The sequence below is a fragment of the Sapajus apella genome, unplaced genomic scaffold (assembly GCF_009761245.1).
Source record: "Sapajus apella isolate SASKATOON/1434 unplaced genomic scaffold, GSC_monkey_1.0 scaffold2, whole genome shotgun sequence".
Classification (NCBI taxonomy): domain Eukaryota; kingdom Metazoa; phylum Chordata; class Mammalia; order Primates; family Cebidae; genus Sapajus; species Sapajus apella.
This window is the reverse complement of record NW_022436942.1, coordinates 81862336-81878671: the sequence shown is the minus strand read 5'-3', so window position 1 is coordinate 81878671 and position 16336 is coordinate 81862336. Positions and strand designations below refer to the sequence as shown.

Sequence of the window (16336 nt, the reverse complement as noted above, 5' to 3'; positions counted from 1 at the left end):
AGTGTAAACTTTACCTCTTCCCTTTTCCTTTTCTCATTCATTTTTTTCTTCTTTTCTTTTTTGGACTTCTGCTTCGACCAAGCTTTATTTTTTATGAATTTTCTCCTCTTATCATTTTCTGTTTTCTCTTTTCTTTGTTGCTGCAGGAGTTTCTGCCTCTGCTTTTCTCTGATTTTATCTTTAAATGGAATCGTGTCTGTATTAATGTCCACAGGCACAAAATCTGGAAATTGCTTTCCTCTCAATTCTGGCATCTTGGGCATCCTCAACAGGGCAAAACCTCGAGCAAGGCTGGCAAAATCAAGATCTAATTCAATCAGAAGATCAGAGTTAGCACACTCAACAGGATTAGAACAATCAATAAGGGCTTATAATTTTTTTCTAACCAAAGGGTTTAATGCATTCATTTTTTAAATGAAAATAATTACATTTTTACAAAGTTAGAAGGAATACTCAGCAGCCAGTAGCCAGTTTATTCTGTGTCTACTCAAAACCTGGGAACACTTCCTTTTACAAGACAAAGCAATCTCGTACTTGTAAGACCACCACAATTAAGATGAAGACATAGAAAAATTCCAACTTACCCTTTAATCTGAAAATCAGGTTGCATTCATGCTTTGCATAAGCCTGAACATACGACACAAAAGCTTTCATGCCCTTTTCAAACACAGCTCTGTCGGCCAGGGCCATGGACTTCAGTTTTGGCAGAAGGTCCACTGTGCTTTTCTGGAGCTTCATCTCCTGCAGGGGGCACTACACACACACCACATTCTCACCTTCCCTGGCTGGCATCACCTCATCCCCAGGGATCCCCCATCACAACAAATAAAACCAAAAACAAAACAATTCCTTTTAATCTTAAATTAGAGGTCTGAATCCCAAATCCAATCCAAATATTTCACTTGCTCTATAAAGTATGTTAAATTTTTTAAAGAAAATTTAGGCCTGGCACAGTGGCTCACACCTGTAATCCCAGCACTTTGGGAGGCCAAGGCAGGTGGATCATGGGCTCAAGAGATAGAGACCATCCTGGCCAACGTGGTAAAACCCCATCTCTACTAAAAATACAAAAAATTAGCTGGGTGTGGTGGCGCATGCCTGTAGTCCCAGCTACTCGGGAGACGGAGTTTGCAGTGAGCCCAGATCACGCCACTGTACTCCAGCCTGGCGCCCGACAACAGAGCGAGACTCTGTCTCAAAAAAAAAAGAAAATTAAAATATCCAATTTCGCATGACAATCCTAATCTAGTAGCAAAGTATGGCAACACTGGGTCTCTGTTCACAAGAGGTAAGCCTTGCCTGGGCCCACCAGAGCCCCACACTGCCACCACCAGCCCAGCCCCAGTGAATTCACAATTTGTAATTTCAATTGCTGACCACGTGCCAGAGAACTTTTCTAGCTACCCCGTTACTAGGTATTCTATCTGAAAAGGGACGACAGCTTACTTTTTGGTTAATTGCAAGGAAATTGATGTATGACTCTTCCATAGGCAGGAGAAACACCAGAGCGCTGCCCCTGTGGCCGATGCGGGCTGTGCGTCCGCAGCGATGCACGAAGGCGCTGTGAGAACACAGGGTGGAAATGGGTGCCCAGGTGATGACGGCTGAGCAGAGCTCTGGCTCCAGCCACGGGGCTGCTGCTGCTAAAATGCTATGTGGAGCCTCTAGACTCCACAGCTCAGGGTGGACTTGGCCACCTACTAGTGTGAGAAACAGAAGAATTGGCAATTAAACCAGCATTGCAGACAGATATGATTCTGTAAGAAACATTTAAGGTGAACTCTAAGTAAAACTTAGATTTTTCTCTCTGATCACACAGGTACGACATGGTCCCCAGGGGGAAATCTGGGAAACAATGAAAAATATAAAGAATAAAATAAAAATGACTAATAGTCTCAGAGGTAATCATTAACACTTGGGGGTTTATAGGCATTTTCCTATGCTTGGAAGCACATATTAGGAACATATGCTGACTTTGGAAAAAGTAATTGTAATTTTCACGTGGTGTTACGTTATTGCTGTTTTTCATTTAGACATTCTATTTTCTAGACATTCTAGTTTCTTCAAGAACTGGTAATATTTGAAAATATTTTTAATTGCTGCCAATACACAATACAATATCACTATTTCACCATAAATGGGTTATTTTCATCCATTTGCCTATTTTTGCTACTTAATGCATTTTTGTTTTGAGACAGCGTCTCACACTGTCACCCAGGCTGGAGTGCAGTGGTACAATCCATTGCAACCTCTGCCTCCCACACTCAAGCGATTGTCCCACTTCAGTAGCTGGGACTACAGGCGCACACGCCTGGTTAATCTTTACATATTTTTTGTAGAGATGGGGTTTTGCCATGTTGCCCAGGCTGGTGAACTCCTTGGCTCAAGTGATTCACCAGCCTAGGCCTCCCAAAGCGCTGGAATTACAGGCATGAGTCACCATGCCCGGCCTCAAATAATGTGTTGTTTTCTCTCACTGTCTGAAATTTCTATGACCTTGCTCTACATGGAGCAGGGCAAGGCCTCAAACCATTTCAAAACTGTTCTGGCAAGCACTATAGGAATGCACAGGGTCACTGCAGACCCAAGCACGCTGGAGGCTTGCTATAAAATAATGTTTCAATGAGCGTCATTATCTGTTTATCTTCTTCAGGATTCCTACTTAATTAGGATAAATTCCTCAACAGGGAGTGGGTGGCAGCCTCATACCATACCTTGCACTGCTGGGAGGGTCATACTGCAAAACCCAGTTGACTTCAGGAATATCGATTCCCCGGGCCATCACGTCAGTGCACACTAAAATCCCACTAGAAAAATGAGAAAACGGCATTCTGAGTAAGGTCACCATCTTCATCACCATCAAACAGCCCAGTAGAGCTGGGGTTTCACCATGTTGGCCAGGATGGTCTCCTATCTCTTGACCTCGTGATCCGCCTGCCTTGGCCTCCCAAAGTGCTGGGAGAAGCAAATACTTAAGGTAATATTTTGATGTTTTTCTTCCTCCTACAAATCTCTGGGACTTCACAAATTCCAATATAAATTGGAGTGAGGTAAGAGACAGCAAAGGGATTTTAAAAATTAGAACATAACCATTTGAAAACCAAAACTATATGGGTCTAATCCTTTGTAGCCATCTGGAAAACAACAGACACTTCACTCCATGACTGAGGCCCAGCAGTCAAGTGTATCAGTTTGCCTAAAAGAGGACTTTTAATGTAGCCAAATGTTCAATGATTAAGAAAAACAGAAAAGTATGATTTGTAAGCACAAACAGAAACAAGTTCTGGTCACTGGAAGACTACAAGTTCTCTGCTGTGTAGTCACAAGCCTAAGACAGTTTCCATCCCGACAGGACAAATGGATTGCTCCTTGCTGCTTGACCCTTCCCTGGGCCAGGCACAGGACAGTCTGGGAGTGAAGACAATACACAGGGATCCTGTGTCACGGAGCTCGCCATCTAGCACGGGAGTTCAGTAACCAGGGAAGTGACACAGCAAAAGAAAAAGAGATTAGAACAGAGCAATGGAGGTCCTGGGTGTTTACAGAGAGATGATAACCACATTAGAGAGGGAAGAGGGTTCCAGACAGGAAAAACAACACACGCGGGCAGCACAAGCTATGGGAGAATGGGGCATTTGGGGACCTGAAAGAGCACCGTGTGACAGGAGAGCTGCTCCCTCCCTCCCACCCACCTTTGCAATTTACGGAACTCCATGAAGATCTTATTGCGTTTATATTTCATCTTTCCATGAATGCACATAATCTTCACGCCCTTCACCAGCGCCTCCAGAGCCTTCCCATAGTATTCCACACAGGCACAGGTGCTGCAAGAGGGACAGAGAGCTTAGAGGCATTTACCACCTTTGTCCTTCTACAACTGGGAGAGGGGAACAGCGAGCAACAGCTGCAGTAGACGCAACCTAACTCTGAGCCTTCCCTAGGGGAATGAAGAGGAGCAAGACAGTGAGAATCATCCCGAGCCCTCCCTAGGAGAACGAAGAACAGAAAGGCAGTGAGAATCATCCACAACTAAGTTCTCAATCTGTAATCCTCTCAGCCAATCAAAGGCCAATCTTTTGACAAAATCCCTTACACACGAATTAAAACCCCCAAGGATGTATTCTACTATCTAAAGATGTTCTAACGGGGAATCTCCCTGACCCTGAGAAAGGAATTAAGGTGAAACAGTTATTCAGAACAAAAGCAACAGCATCTTAGCCACAAATGGTCTTATAAGATTTAAAAATATTCCCGCTTTTCCTTTAGGGAAGAGCTGCCTTCCCAGTTAGCAGGATTCCCAAGGGCTCAGCAAATAACTCAAGCTAGACCAATCAGATCCCTTCTCTCAGATATTTGGGACTTGGAGCTAAGTCATACAAGGACAAAAGGGGGTTGGCAGAGTCATCCCAATGAGGATGTGCCCTAAAGAGATGGTCCATGACTCTTGCCTGGGATCCTCCTTCCCTGGGAGCTGGACACTCAACATTCTCTCTGAATCTGTGAGCTCCTTACCCAGCACCGTTCTAATAAAGTTCACCCTGGACCGTTTTCTTTAACTGGAAGCATTCCAAAGTGATTTCTCATCCTTTTGCAGGTGAGGGAACTGAAACTTACCAGAGACACAGAATAAGTGGCAGAACCAGAACCCAGGTCTAATGCTCCCCCCACTATGCCAGACTGCCACCAGTTTGGGCTAACTCTTGTCTATGTCAGTTCCTCCACCTATGCTGTGACCGCTACCAGAGGGGTCCCTCTTTTCTACCTTGAGTCACATAGTATATAATGAAGTGGCGTTTCACACACTAAGCCTCACAACCCATAGATCCTGAAAACAATCTGGTGGGTTCTAAAATCAATTTAGGAGGTCTCGACCAGCATTTTAAAAAAATCAATTGCTGGAATAGAACAGAATAGAAAATATCCCACCTGGCAGAGTGCAGTTTCGTGAAAACCTTTGTTTTATTATCTTGTGTGGGTATGTACCAAATTGTACTGCTTACTGTGGGTCATGGTCAATACTGCATTTTATTTGCAGGATAACAGATGGAGAAGAAATGTAAAATTATTTTTTATGTACTGCCAAAGATCAACACATTTATATTTGGAGAAAAGGGGAAAAGAACCAACCAGTCCAAAGAACATCCGCAGCTGTTCCTACGCTGCCTTTTGACCACAAGACAAAGCCCCGCTGTGGCAGACTCCATGGGTGGCTGATAACACTGTTCCCAACTACTTCTTGCTTCGCTGACCACTACCACAGAGGCAGAAAAGCTGTGCACTCATTTTCTCCGCCGCTCTTGAAATGAGGGGCCACCATGTGACCCACTTTGGGCCCCTATGATGGATTCACAGCCGAAGTCAGCTAAGGCAGAGGGTTTTCTGAGGAAGCTCTTTGCTTTTCTAATTAAAAGGCATGGATATAGCTAACACTACCATATGCCCCCTCTGCCTTTCCCCGCCTTATCTTTCTTCAGTGCAGACATGACAAGGTGTAATAGTGGTCATCCAGAATCCATGACGTGACACGTAGGCAGAGGAGACCAATCACAACACTGACTTTGACATGACTGACATATGAAACCCACGTGAGAAACTGCCTGCCTTTGGACTTCTTTTTACAGGATAAAAATAAAGCCACAAACCAGAAAAGTTGGGTTTTCAGTTATTTGCAGCCAAAAGCATTCCTGAGAGAACCATGCTAGATGGAATCCAAAACCCAAAGGCCGCATGCACCTGCACATTCTGGCTGAATCCCTGATGCCCCTACCACAGAGACCAGAGGAGTACCTGAAGAAGACCAGGTGTTTCTCCTGCTTATGATTGCGAAGGAAATGAACCAGCTGATTAAATTTCTCATCTGCCTTGCATACCTATAAAATAAACAGGGAAATTAATAAAAAACATATTTGGCAATAATAATCCCCGTGGCTATTTTCAGTTTCAGCGTTCAGTTTTAAGGAATGCCATTTCCTCTATGGATAGGACAGGCTTTAGTCAGAATGTTAATTGGTCTACCTAGCTCAGAATAAACATCGACATGTGCTTCTGCCTGTAAAAGTTAATTTGTATGTCACAAAACCACACGGCTCAGAGAAACACAGTCATCCAACAGGCAGCAGTTCCCAACTCCCAAGTCTACACGTCAGCTGTCACACCAGCTCCAGGGTGGATTTTTATTTACTTATTTTACTTTTTTTTTTTTTAAGAGACAGAGTCTCAATATGTTGCCCGGACAGTCTTGAACTCCTGGCCTGGCCCCAGGCAATCCTCCCACGTCAGCTCTAAAGTACTGGGATTACAGGGATGAACCACCTTTCGTGGCCAAAGGATAGATTCTTTTTTTTTTTTTAATGCAGATTCTTGGGTATGACATACAGATTCTGATTCAGTAGGTCTGAGATTGGACCTAAGAATCCGTATTATTTTTTCTTTTTCTTTTTTTTTTTTTTAATGCAGTCTCAGGTAGTTTTTTTAACAGCAAGAGTCCCTATTATTTAAGAGTTTAAAAAGAAAAAGTTTACCCAGGAAATTCTGATGCCAAGTTCAGAAGTCATTGCTTTAAGTTGAATAATGATTTCCAGAAAGCAATGTACATAATTATTTAAAAGGCCTCCATGGACGCAGACCCCACTGCTTTTCTTCATAGTGCAATCAAGTCCTCCATTCAAACTTCCAAATTACAGACATTAAATTTACCTGAATGCATTCATCCTATTTTTGCCCAAACCAAATCCCCAGTTTGGAATGTTTTTCTCATATACTCAGCCATCTCTAAATGCAAAACAAACGCACAATAACAGAATGCAACAGCAGAAACAGTGGGTTTCCAAAGCTAACATTAGTACTAACTATCCCTCATCCAAGACCGTTGGGACCCGAAGCGTTTTGGCTTTTGAATGTTTTCAGATTTTGGAATAACTGCACTATACTTACCAGCTGAGCATCCCTAATCTGGAAATCTGAAATCCTAAATGCTCTAATGAGCATTTCCTTTGAGCATCATGTTGGCACTCAAAAACCTTCAGATTTTGGAGCATTTTGGATTTTGGAATTTCAAGTCAGCAATGCTCAACCCATACTTACTAAGTACCAAGCATTATCATGGATATTTTTGCATGGATTAATTAATCCTCCAACAACCCTACGAAGCTGTATACTACTGTGGCCTCCATTTGACAAGTGAGGTCCTGTAAGTTCATCGGTTAATTAAGAAGGGGACAAAGCCAAGACCTGCAGCAGGCAGTTCTGCTCTAGCGCCATACTCTCCACTCTTCCCTATGCCTACCTGATGCGCTGAGCTGGCCTCCTACTTCACCTAGCCCGGCCTCAGGCAGAAACATCAATGGTAGCTACAGCTCCCACTTCTGACGAGCCTATCTGATTTCGACAACACTCTCCAGTGAAACTAGGTGCAGTTTCTCATTTGCAAACTCATTCTACCATTCATCTGCCTGCAAACTGACACAAACAGGAGAGCAGCCTCGACAACCTCAGTCCACAGCAAGAGGAACACTCTACTTTCGAGACCAGCCTCCTTCATTTTGAACAACAGACAGGTTCAGGAACTGAGGAGCTACCCCCTCAGGCCTAAAGAAATATTCAACCTGAGAAAGCTGATTGCAAAAGAGAAAGAAAAGCCCCAGCCCCAGGCTGGTGGGCGGATGTGCTGTTAGCAGTGACCTGGCCTGTGGGTTCCTCCATGCCTCCCCGGTAGCCTGTGCTCTCTGCACTTGTGCCTCGTGACCCATTCCAGCAATGGGACAGAACAGAATGGGGCTGGGGAATGGCCTCATTACTAAACAATCAAGTTGCCAAAAGCCCATCCACTTCCCTGTAAAGAAACTACAGGAAGCAGCAGCTAGTCTTCACTGCTAGAAATTCAGCATATTTGATGCAAGTAAAAAATATACAATATTTACAGAGTAGAACATTTCCACCCACAAAGTCTCCTGAGGAATGCGTCTGTCATTTGATTTTCCGTGTTCCGCCTGCACATCTAACTATGCCCTTCTCTGGGTCAGGCTGTTCTGACGGGCCCAGGAACTAGAGCTGTATCACACTGCACCCAGCACACCCCAGGCATGTGAAATAAACATTTGGTCACTTGAGGTTGGAGGTTCAAAGATACTGTCCTTAGAAACTGTGCTTACAATATATTTATGCCCAATTTAACTTATTCATTCAATGAGTAGGACCACCCAGACCATTTGTCCTAGCTCTGTCCCCAGAAGCATTTCATATGTGCTACAGGGTCTCATATATTTATTCTCCTAGTACAATTTTCGTAAAATGAGCCCTGGTCATTATCGCTGAGTAAGAAGCACGCCCAGGCTCTCACCATGTAGTAGTTTTCCAGGCGGGAGGGGGTCTTCTGGGCACTGCTGGCTGCCACGCCCTTCTCCTTCACCGAGACCCGGACAGGGTTCCGGAGACCCGCTCTCACCAAGTTCTCCACTTCCTGCGTCTGAGTGGCAGAGAAAAGGCCTGTTCTCCTCTGCTTTGGCAACAACTCCAGGATGGTGTTGATGCTGATAAAAAGAGGAGAGCTCGCAATTAACCCCTCACTTGCCAGCATAATCAACACACAGTGCTTCACGATACTGAACAGGTACTCTAAAAGACTGAAAGATCAAAATATTTATAGTCAGGTATGCTGGGAGGTAAAATTATACGTGATTTTTTGTTTCTTCTTTATACTTTCATTTTTCCAAGATTTCTCAAATTTTAGCATACAATTATAATGATATGTAAATTATAAACATAAAGCTATTAATTAAAAAACAACAGAACTACCAGGTATGATGGCTCATCCCTATAATCCCAGCACTTTGGGAGACTGGGATGGGAGGATCTCTTGAGCCCAGGAGTTTGAGACCAGCCTGGGCAACATGGCAAAACCCCATCTCTGCAAAAAAATACAAAGAACATCCAGGCATGGCGGTGTGCGCCTGTAATCCCAGCTACTCAGGAGGCGGACGCAGGAGGATCACCTGAGCCCAAGAGGTCAATGCTGCAGTGAACATGATCACGTCACAGCACTCCAGCCTGGGTGACAGCGCAAGACCCTATTTCTAAAAAACAAAAAATAAAATTAAAATTAAAAATAAAAATCCCTAGTCATAAAGTGGTAAATTCCAGTTTGCTCTCCTTATGTATTAGGATCACCTGCCCACTCAAGCCAGTGAAGTCTACAGCCCAGTACCTTGCCTCAAATCCCATGTCCAAAAGTCTGTCTGCCTCGTCCAACACCAGGACATCCAGGGATCGCACACAGCTGGCCAGATCCAAGCCTTCTGCCTTCCTTCGGAACATGTCTTCCAAGCGGCCGGGAGTGGCCACAATGATGTTCCCACTTTGGAAAGAAAATTAACATTTACCATACTCTCTGGATCTTGGGAATGTGGCTGATGATTAATAAATACGAAGTTTCCTATCCCCCCAAAGTCATTTATGCCCTAGTGAAGAGAAAGAAGACCATGAGAGTGGAAGAGAGTGCTGCAGGGTGGAGTGAGGGCTGCGGTGACATGCAATCTGGGCTGTGGACCATGACCCAGGCAAGGTTGGCAAACTCCAGCTCCCAGACCAAACCTGGGCTGCTGCCTGTCCTTGCTAAGTATTTACTGGCAGACAACCACGCCCATTTATTCACATGTTGTCTATCACTGACTTCACACTACAACAGCAGCTGAGTAACTGCGATGGAGACCATATGGTCCACAAAGCCAAAAACATTTACCATCTGCTTCTTTACAGAAAAATCTTACCAACCTCTGACCTACACAAGTTACTCAAACACTGCAGCCCCAGGTAATTAATCTGTAAAATGGGGATGTTGACAGAATTAGAGAATCCTCTGTTCCTAAAGATCACAGACTCAGGGCCAGATGTGGCACCAACCGACTGGCTGACCTACAAGATGTGTTTTTCCAATGTGGATTACATGCCAACAGTTAAAAAATCAAGCCAACAGTTAAAAAATCAAGAGATTACACGAAACTGGAATTCCACCTTCTTTTTTAAAAATTCAAAATCTAGGCCGGGCGCAGTGGCTCATGCCTGTAATCCCAGCACTTTGGGAGGCCAAGGCGGGTGGATCACGAGGTCAAGAGATCGAGACCATCCTGGTCAACATGGTGAAACCCCGTCTCTACTAAAAACTACAAAAAATTAGCTGGGCATGGTGGTGCGTGCCTGTAATCCCAGCTACTCAGGAGGCTGAGGCGGGAGAATTGCCTGAACCCAGGAGGCAGAGGTTGCGGTGAGCCAAGATCGCGCCATTGCACTCCAGCCTGGGTAACAAGAGTGAAACTCCATCTCAAAAAAAAAAAAAATTCAAAATCTGGCACTACTGAGTTCAGAGTCCTGCCAGGCAACTACCAGCCGGAGATGAGTATTCCAGGCAGCTAATGGCCAGTTCCTCACCATCCCCCAGCCCTGCACACATCTATCCCGACCACTCATTTATCCTGACATAGTTCTCTTGACCTCTGTAAGAACCTGAGTTTGTGAAGTGCTCGTCAGGGCCTTATGGGAAGGAGACAGCAAAGCACAATGGGAAGCTGGCCTGGAGAAAACACCCTTTTGTGGGAGGAGGCGGCTGCTGAAAGGGGGACCCACAGTTAGGCTGAGATCACACATCGATTCCTAGGTTCAGTGCCAAGAGCAAGCAAAGAAACGAGCAGACATGAGCAAACTCACCCTTGTTGCCTAAACCTCTCAACATCTTCTCCAGGATTTCTGCCTCCAATCCAAAGAATCTGGCTGCAAGAAGAAAACAGCCATTGATTAAGTTCAGTAAAACGACAGCCCATGGCTAACAGGGACAGTGCATCCAGTTTACCTGAACTGCGGGAAGTGCTTCGTGAAATGCGACAAGACCTCGTCTATCTGAATGGCCAGCTCTCTCGTGGGGGTGATGATTATGGCTCCAACCTACCCACATGGAAGGAAAGGACACAGTCAGCGGCGCAAGGGACTTCCAGAGAGGAACTCATAGGCCCTGAGCCCTCCACCACACAAAGGAAAGTTCCAGAGAAACAGTAGTTCCTGGACTTTCTCAGCAGCATCTCTGAGCATGTATCAATTACTCTGGATTGCAGTTACTCGTCATTACACACTGCAGTTATGCTCTTTAAAGTCACTGAGAACACTGAACTAGTGAACACTGAACCACTGCTCACAGGGTTTGGTTCCTGCCGGTCTCTGGGCATCACATTTTTATAAACTAATCAATACATAACCCTATTTTATGTAAGTTTGTGCTCAAAAGACTCTAATATATACTGTTGATTCATTCCTATTGAACTCGCGGCCAAGAGAACATTAACTCATGCCTGAACCTGTGCTTGTCTAGCACGTGGATTTTCTCTGCATGTCATAACCTTCTTGCACCCAGGAACACGAGACTGCACCTCAGTACTATATCACGGGGCCATTTCAAAAAGCAAAATCACCAACAGAAAGCACACAAATGTGCAAAATGGCTGGGCGCAGCGGTTCACACCTGTAATCCCAGAACTTTCGGAGGCTGAGGTGGGAGGCACTTGAGCGCAGGAGTTTGAGACCAGCCTGGGCAACATAACAAATCCCCGTCTCCTCAAAAAAATACAAAAAATTACCCAGACATGGTGGTCCACACCTGTAGTCCCAGCTACTTGGGAGGCTGAGGCAGGAGGATCGCTTGAGCCTGGGAGATGGTGGTTGCAGTGAGCTGATATCATACCACTGTACTCTAGCCTGGATGACAGAACAAGACCCTGTCTCAGGGAAAAAAAAGGTGAAAAACATGGCACTAAATGGACAATGAAAAGGACACTGTTTATACCTGAGCACTAAAACAAAAGGCACCTTTGCCCACGCCCGTGACCACAGAAGCACCAAGGATCCACTGGGGGTTATACATTTTAATGAGCAGGTAAATTCATAAATACAGAATCCACAAATAATCAGGATTAATTGTCTTTTCTTTTTTGAAACGGAGTCTCACTCTTGTCACCAGGCTGGAGTGCAGTGGCGTGATCTTGGCTCACTGCAACCTCTACCTCCAGGGTTCAAGCCATTCTCCTGCCTCAGCCTCCTGAGTAGCTGGGATTACAGGCACATGCCACCATATCCAGCTAATTTTTACATTTTTAGTAGAGATGAGGTTTCATCATGTTGGCTAGGATGGTCTCAATCTCTTAACCTCGTGATCTGTCTGCCTCAGCCTCCCAAACTGCTGGGATTACAGGCGTGAGTGACCGCACCCGGCCAATTGTCCTTTATTTTTTCAAGATTCATTCATTATTTGTAGAGGTGAGGTCTCACTGTGTCGCCCAGGCTGGTCTCAAACTCCAGGACTCCAGTGATCCTCCAGACCCAGCCTCCCAAAGTGCTGGGATTATAGGCATGAGCCACTGCTTCTGGCGTATTTTTTCAAGTTTGTATCCAGCTGCTTAATCCAATGTGGACCCTCTGATGACTAGGTGAAAATAAATCACTTTTGCTGTCCTCACCTGACTCTTTTTTAACTTCTCTTCTCTTCTCAGAAGAATTTCCAGGATGGGGATGACAAAAGCGAGCGTTTTGCCACTACCTGTGACCTGCAAACAGAGAGTTTTGGTTTCCTTTTCTTCCTCAGAGTTCATTTGAGAGAAAACGCGAGGACAGGCGCGTACCTGAGGCACTCACCGCTTCTGCAGCAACATCTTTGTTTCGCATGAACAGAGGGATGGTTGCAGACTAAAGGGAGAGATGGCAAAGCACAGGTTAAAGGATGCCATGAACTCACAGGTGAAACCCAAAGCCCTAGGAACAGAATGGGCAGCTAAGGTCATAGTGGGGCCCACCACAAAAGCGACTCTGAGTAACCAAGTCACCACAGAGAAGTTGAATCAAATGCGGCAACTATGTCTACATGGAGAGCGTGTGGGGAGAGTGAGCTGAGCTGGGAGGCAGGCGTCCTGAATTCTAGTCCTATCTCTCCTACCTTCCCCTCTCTGAACCAGGAAGGGGTTGCAGACACTGGGTTTTAAGGTCCCTTCCAGTTCTGGTATAACAGAATGATGATTCCAATAAATTCTCTCATTTTAAGCACTGTAGAGGTCTCCAGACTTTACAAGAAACCTGGTTTTAGCAACCAAAACAGCTAAACCTCAATCAGATTCAGGTGCCCAGGGCCTGAGCTCTCTTGTATCACAGCAGGTGTAATATTATTCCAACTGCCTGTACACAGTGACTTCTATCCTCCTGCCTCAACCCCCGAGGGAATATTTGACAATGTACGGAAACATTTTTGGTTGTCAAAACCCAGGGTGACCAGGTGTGGTGGCTCATATCTATAATCACAGCACTTTGGGAGGCCCAGGTGGGTAGATCCCCAGTTCCAGACTAGCCTGGGCAACATAGGGAGACTCCGTCTCTACAAGAAAACGTTTTTAATGATGTGGATGTGATGGTACATGCCTGTGGTCCCAGTTACTCGGGAGGCTAAGGCAAGAGGATCACCTAGGCCCAGGGAGCTGGAGGCTGCAGTGAGCTGTGACTGTGCCACTGCACTCCAGCCTGGGGAACAGAGCGAGACCCTGTCTAAATAAATAAATAAATTTAAAAAATACAACCAGGGTTGGGAGGTGATGTGCTCCAGTGAACAGATTCTAGTAATGCTGTTAAACAGCCTGCCATGCCCAGACAGCCCCACAACAAAACATTTTCCAGCATAAAAGGTCAATAGTGCTGAGGGTGAGGCCCCTGCTCCAGGCCCCTGCTGTCCAACAGAACTATGATGTGAACCACACAATTTTCCATTTTCTAGTAGCCATAGTAAGAAAAGTAAAAAGAAATGGATGAAATAAATTTTAATATTTTATTTAACCCAATATATCCAAAATATTGTCCCTTCCACATTTAATCAATATTTAAAAATCAACATTTCTCCATTCTTTTTTCATGCTAGGTCTTCAAAATCCAGTGTGTTATTTGATACTCAAAGTACATTTTGATGTGGACGAAGTGTATTTCAAGCACTCGACAGCCCTGGGTCTGGTGACTACGTAGTGGATGACAGGTCTAGACAATGAGCTCTGAGGGCAGAGATTGGGTCTTGTTTGCACTACATTCCCAAGGAAGGGCACACAGCACTCCCGGTTTCCATCTCCAGCCCTGCCTGCTGGAGACAGATCCTCTACATTCCCTGGAATCTTATGGGCATCTCAAACTCAAGACTTCATTTATTTTAAATTTTTTTTGCAATGACAGGGCCTCCCTATGTTGCCCAGGCTGGTCTTGAACTCCTGGTCTCAAGTGATCCTCCTGCCTTGGTTTCCAAAAATGCTGGGATTACAAGCATAAGCCACCATGCCCGGCCTTTATTTATTTTAATCTTAGAGGTGGGGTTCTCCCTATGTTGCCCAGGCTGGTCTTGAACTCCTGGGCTCAAGGGATCCTCCCACCTCAGCCTCCAAAGTAAATGGTACTACAGGCAGGTGCCACTGGGTACCAGCTCAGTGTTTAAAAACAGAACGCTTGTGGCCGGGTGTGGTGGCTCACACCTGTAATCCCAGCACTTTGGGAGGCCGAGGCAGGTGGATCACCTGAGGTCAGGAGTTTGAGGCCAGGCTGATCAACATGGCGAAACCCCAACTCTACTAAAAATACAAAAATTAGCTGGGCATGGTGGCGCATGCCTGTAATCCCAGCTACTTGGTAGGCTGAGGCGGGAGAATCACTTGAACCTGGGAGGTGGAGATTACAGTGAGCAGAGACGGCACTCCAGCCTGGGCAAAAGAGCGGACTTTGTCTCAAAAAATTAATAAAAAAGAAAAATCTTGAACCTCTTTTCTGACTTTTGACTTGACTCTTGACCCCAGAACTCTTGACTTTCCCTCTGAAACCTGTTATACTCTCTAGCTGTTCTCAGGAAATGGTAACACCATTCAGCTAGCTACTAAGAATAGAAACCTCAGGTCCCTCTAGAGTCTTCTCTTTCCCAACCTCCACTTCCAGTCCCTTAGCAACCTTAAAGCTATCCCAAATGTGACTTCTCAATATCCACTGGTTCCACGCTACTCCGAGCCACCATCATCTTTTACCTAACAATGGCCTCCTAAGCAACCTGCCTGCCTCATCTCATGCCTGGAAAGGCCACTCTCTACAGAGAAATCACAGCCCTTCCCTTCCTAAACAGCTTCCTAGATAAGATGGCTTCCCACTACATTCAGAATGAAATCCAAGCTCCTACAAGACCCTGCACAATCCATCTCTTACACTACTCTTGATGTTCAGCCACAAAGGCCTCCTTTGTGCCGCCCAAACCATGTGCAGCCCGCTCCAGGGCCTTTTTGTGCACTGGCATTTCTCTCTGCTGAAATAATCTGCCCCCAGTCACCCCAGAGCCAGCTCCTTCTCAATCACTGAGGTCTCAGCTCAATGACACCTCCTCAGAGGGGCCTTCCGTAACACCGTGTCTCACCTCTCCTGTCCTCGAGTGTCACTATCACAACTGTCTTAGTTCTTTCATAACACTAACCAGCAGCTGAAATTATCCTTTCTCTAGCTCCTGCCCCAGAAAGTAAGGCTATGAGCAGATGCCAACACTGCAAACTGCCCAGACCCTAGAAGAGTTCCTCACACACAGCAGGTCCTCAAGAATTACTTCTTGAAGAAATGCATAACTGGAGGGTCGGGCCGCTTCACTTGGATGTATAACAACAGGTAACACTTACTGAGCGCCTACGGTGTGCGGGCTGGTTTATTTAGTCCCGACAGCAACCCCATGATGCAGGTGTTATTTTTTCATTTCACAGAGAAGGAAAATGAAGCACGGAGAGATTAAGCCATTTGTCTGAGGTCTCACAGCTACAGTGGGCAGGGCCAGGTTGAGAACCAGGCTCGGAGAGCGGAAGCCATTTGTCTGAGGTCTCACGGCTACAGTGGGCAGGGCCAGGATGAGAACAAGGCTCGAGACCCCAGTACCCGAGGGTGGGGTGGGGCGTGGCCCCTCTGCCCGCTCGCTCGCGGAGCAGCTCCGCATCCCGCCAGTCTGGGCAGCCTGGAGACGAGGCAAGAGCCCCAGCTGGAGGGATGAGCGCCCTAGCGCTCGGGTCTGTCCGATCACCTCTGGCGTATCCGATGCAGCGGGTGCCTGCCCCTTTCCCAGTCTCATTTCCCCCCGGGAACCGATACCTGCACCGGCGTCATGTATGGGAAGCCCAGTTCCCGCAGCGCGCCCAGCACCCGTGGGTGCAGCGGCACTGGCAGCGACTCCCAGGAACCCTCCGTCACGTGCTCCATGGTGAGCTCCTTCTCTGCCTCCGTAGCCGCCGCTAGAATGCGCCCTGTGCACCTCCACCGAGCACTT

General features: G+C 46.0%; 1 protein-coding gene and 1 non-coding gene across 5 annotated transcripts in view; both read right to left on the bottom strand.

The window, feature by feature from the left end:
* Nucleotides 1-16336, bottom strand: part of DDX55 (DEAD-box helicase 55) — a 17967-nt gene extending 1631 nt beyond the window's left edge. Inside the window, exons 1-13 of one of the 4 annotated variants that reach the window (XR_004258315.1) lie at nucleotides 16162-16336; nucleotides 12670-12720; nucleotides 12495-12581; nucleotides 10841-10932; nucleotides 10699-10761; nucleotides 9203-9352; nucleotides 8339-8528; nucleotides 5788-5870; nucleotides 3693-3824; nucleotides 2715-2807; nucleotides 1447-1561; nucleotides 585-753; nucleotides 15-291 (exon numbers count right to left, since the gene is read on the bottom strand). Coding sequence is in view for 3 of the 4 variants with exons in the window: in XM_032243629.1 (XP_032099520.1) it covers nucleotides 15-307; nucleotides 585-753; nucleotides 1447-1561; nucleotides 2715-2807; nucleotides 3693-3824; nucleotides 5788-5870; nucleotides 8339-8528; nucleotides 9203-9352; nucleotides 10699-10761; nucleotides 10841-10932; nucleotides 12495-12581; nucleotides 12670-12720; nucleotides 16162-16269 (1626 nt within the window). In the remaining variant the exon portion in view is untranslated. Of the gene's footprint in view, nucleotides 1-14; nucleotides 308-584; nucleotides 754-1446; nucleotides 1562-2714; nucleotides 2808-3692; nucleotides 3825-5787; nucleotides 5871-8338; nucleotides 8529-9202; nucleotides 9353-10698; nucleotides 10762-10840; nucleotides 10933-12494; nucleotides 12582-12669; nucleotides 12721-16161 lie in introns of all 4 variants that reach the window. The other 3 variants (XM_032243629.1, XM_032243637.1, XM_032243642.1) reach the window with 3 other exon arrangements.
* On the bottom strand, nucleotides 2475-2607 carry LOC116528033. Its single transcript, XR_004258819.1, has one exon. It is a non-coding gene; the product is annotated as a small nucleolar RNA SNORA9 (small nucleolar RNA).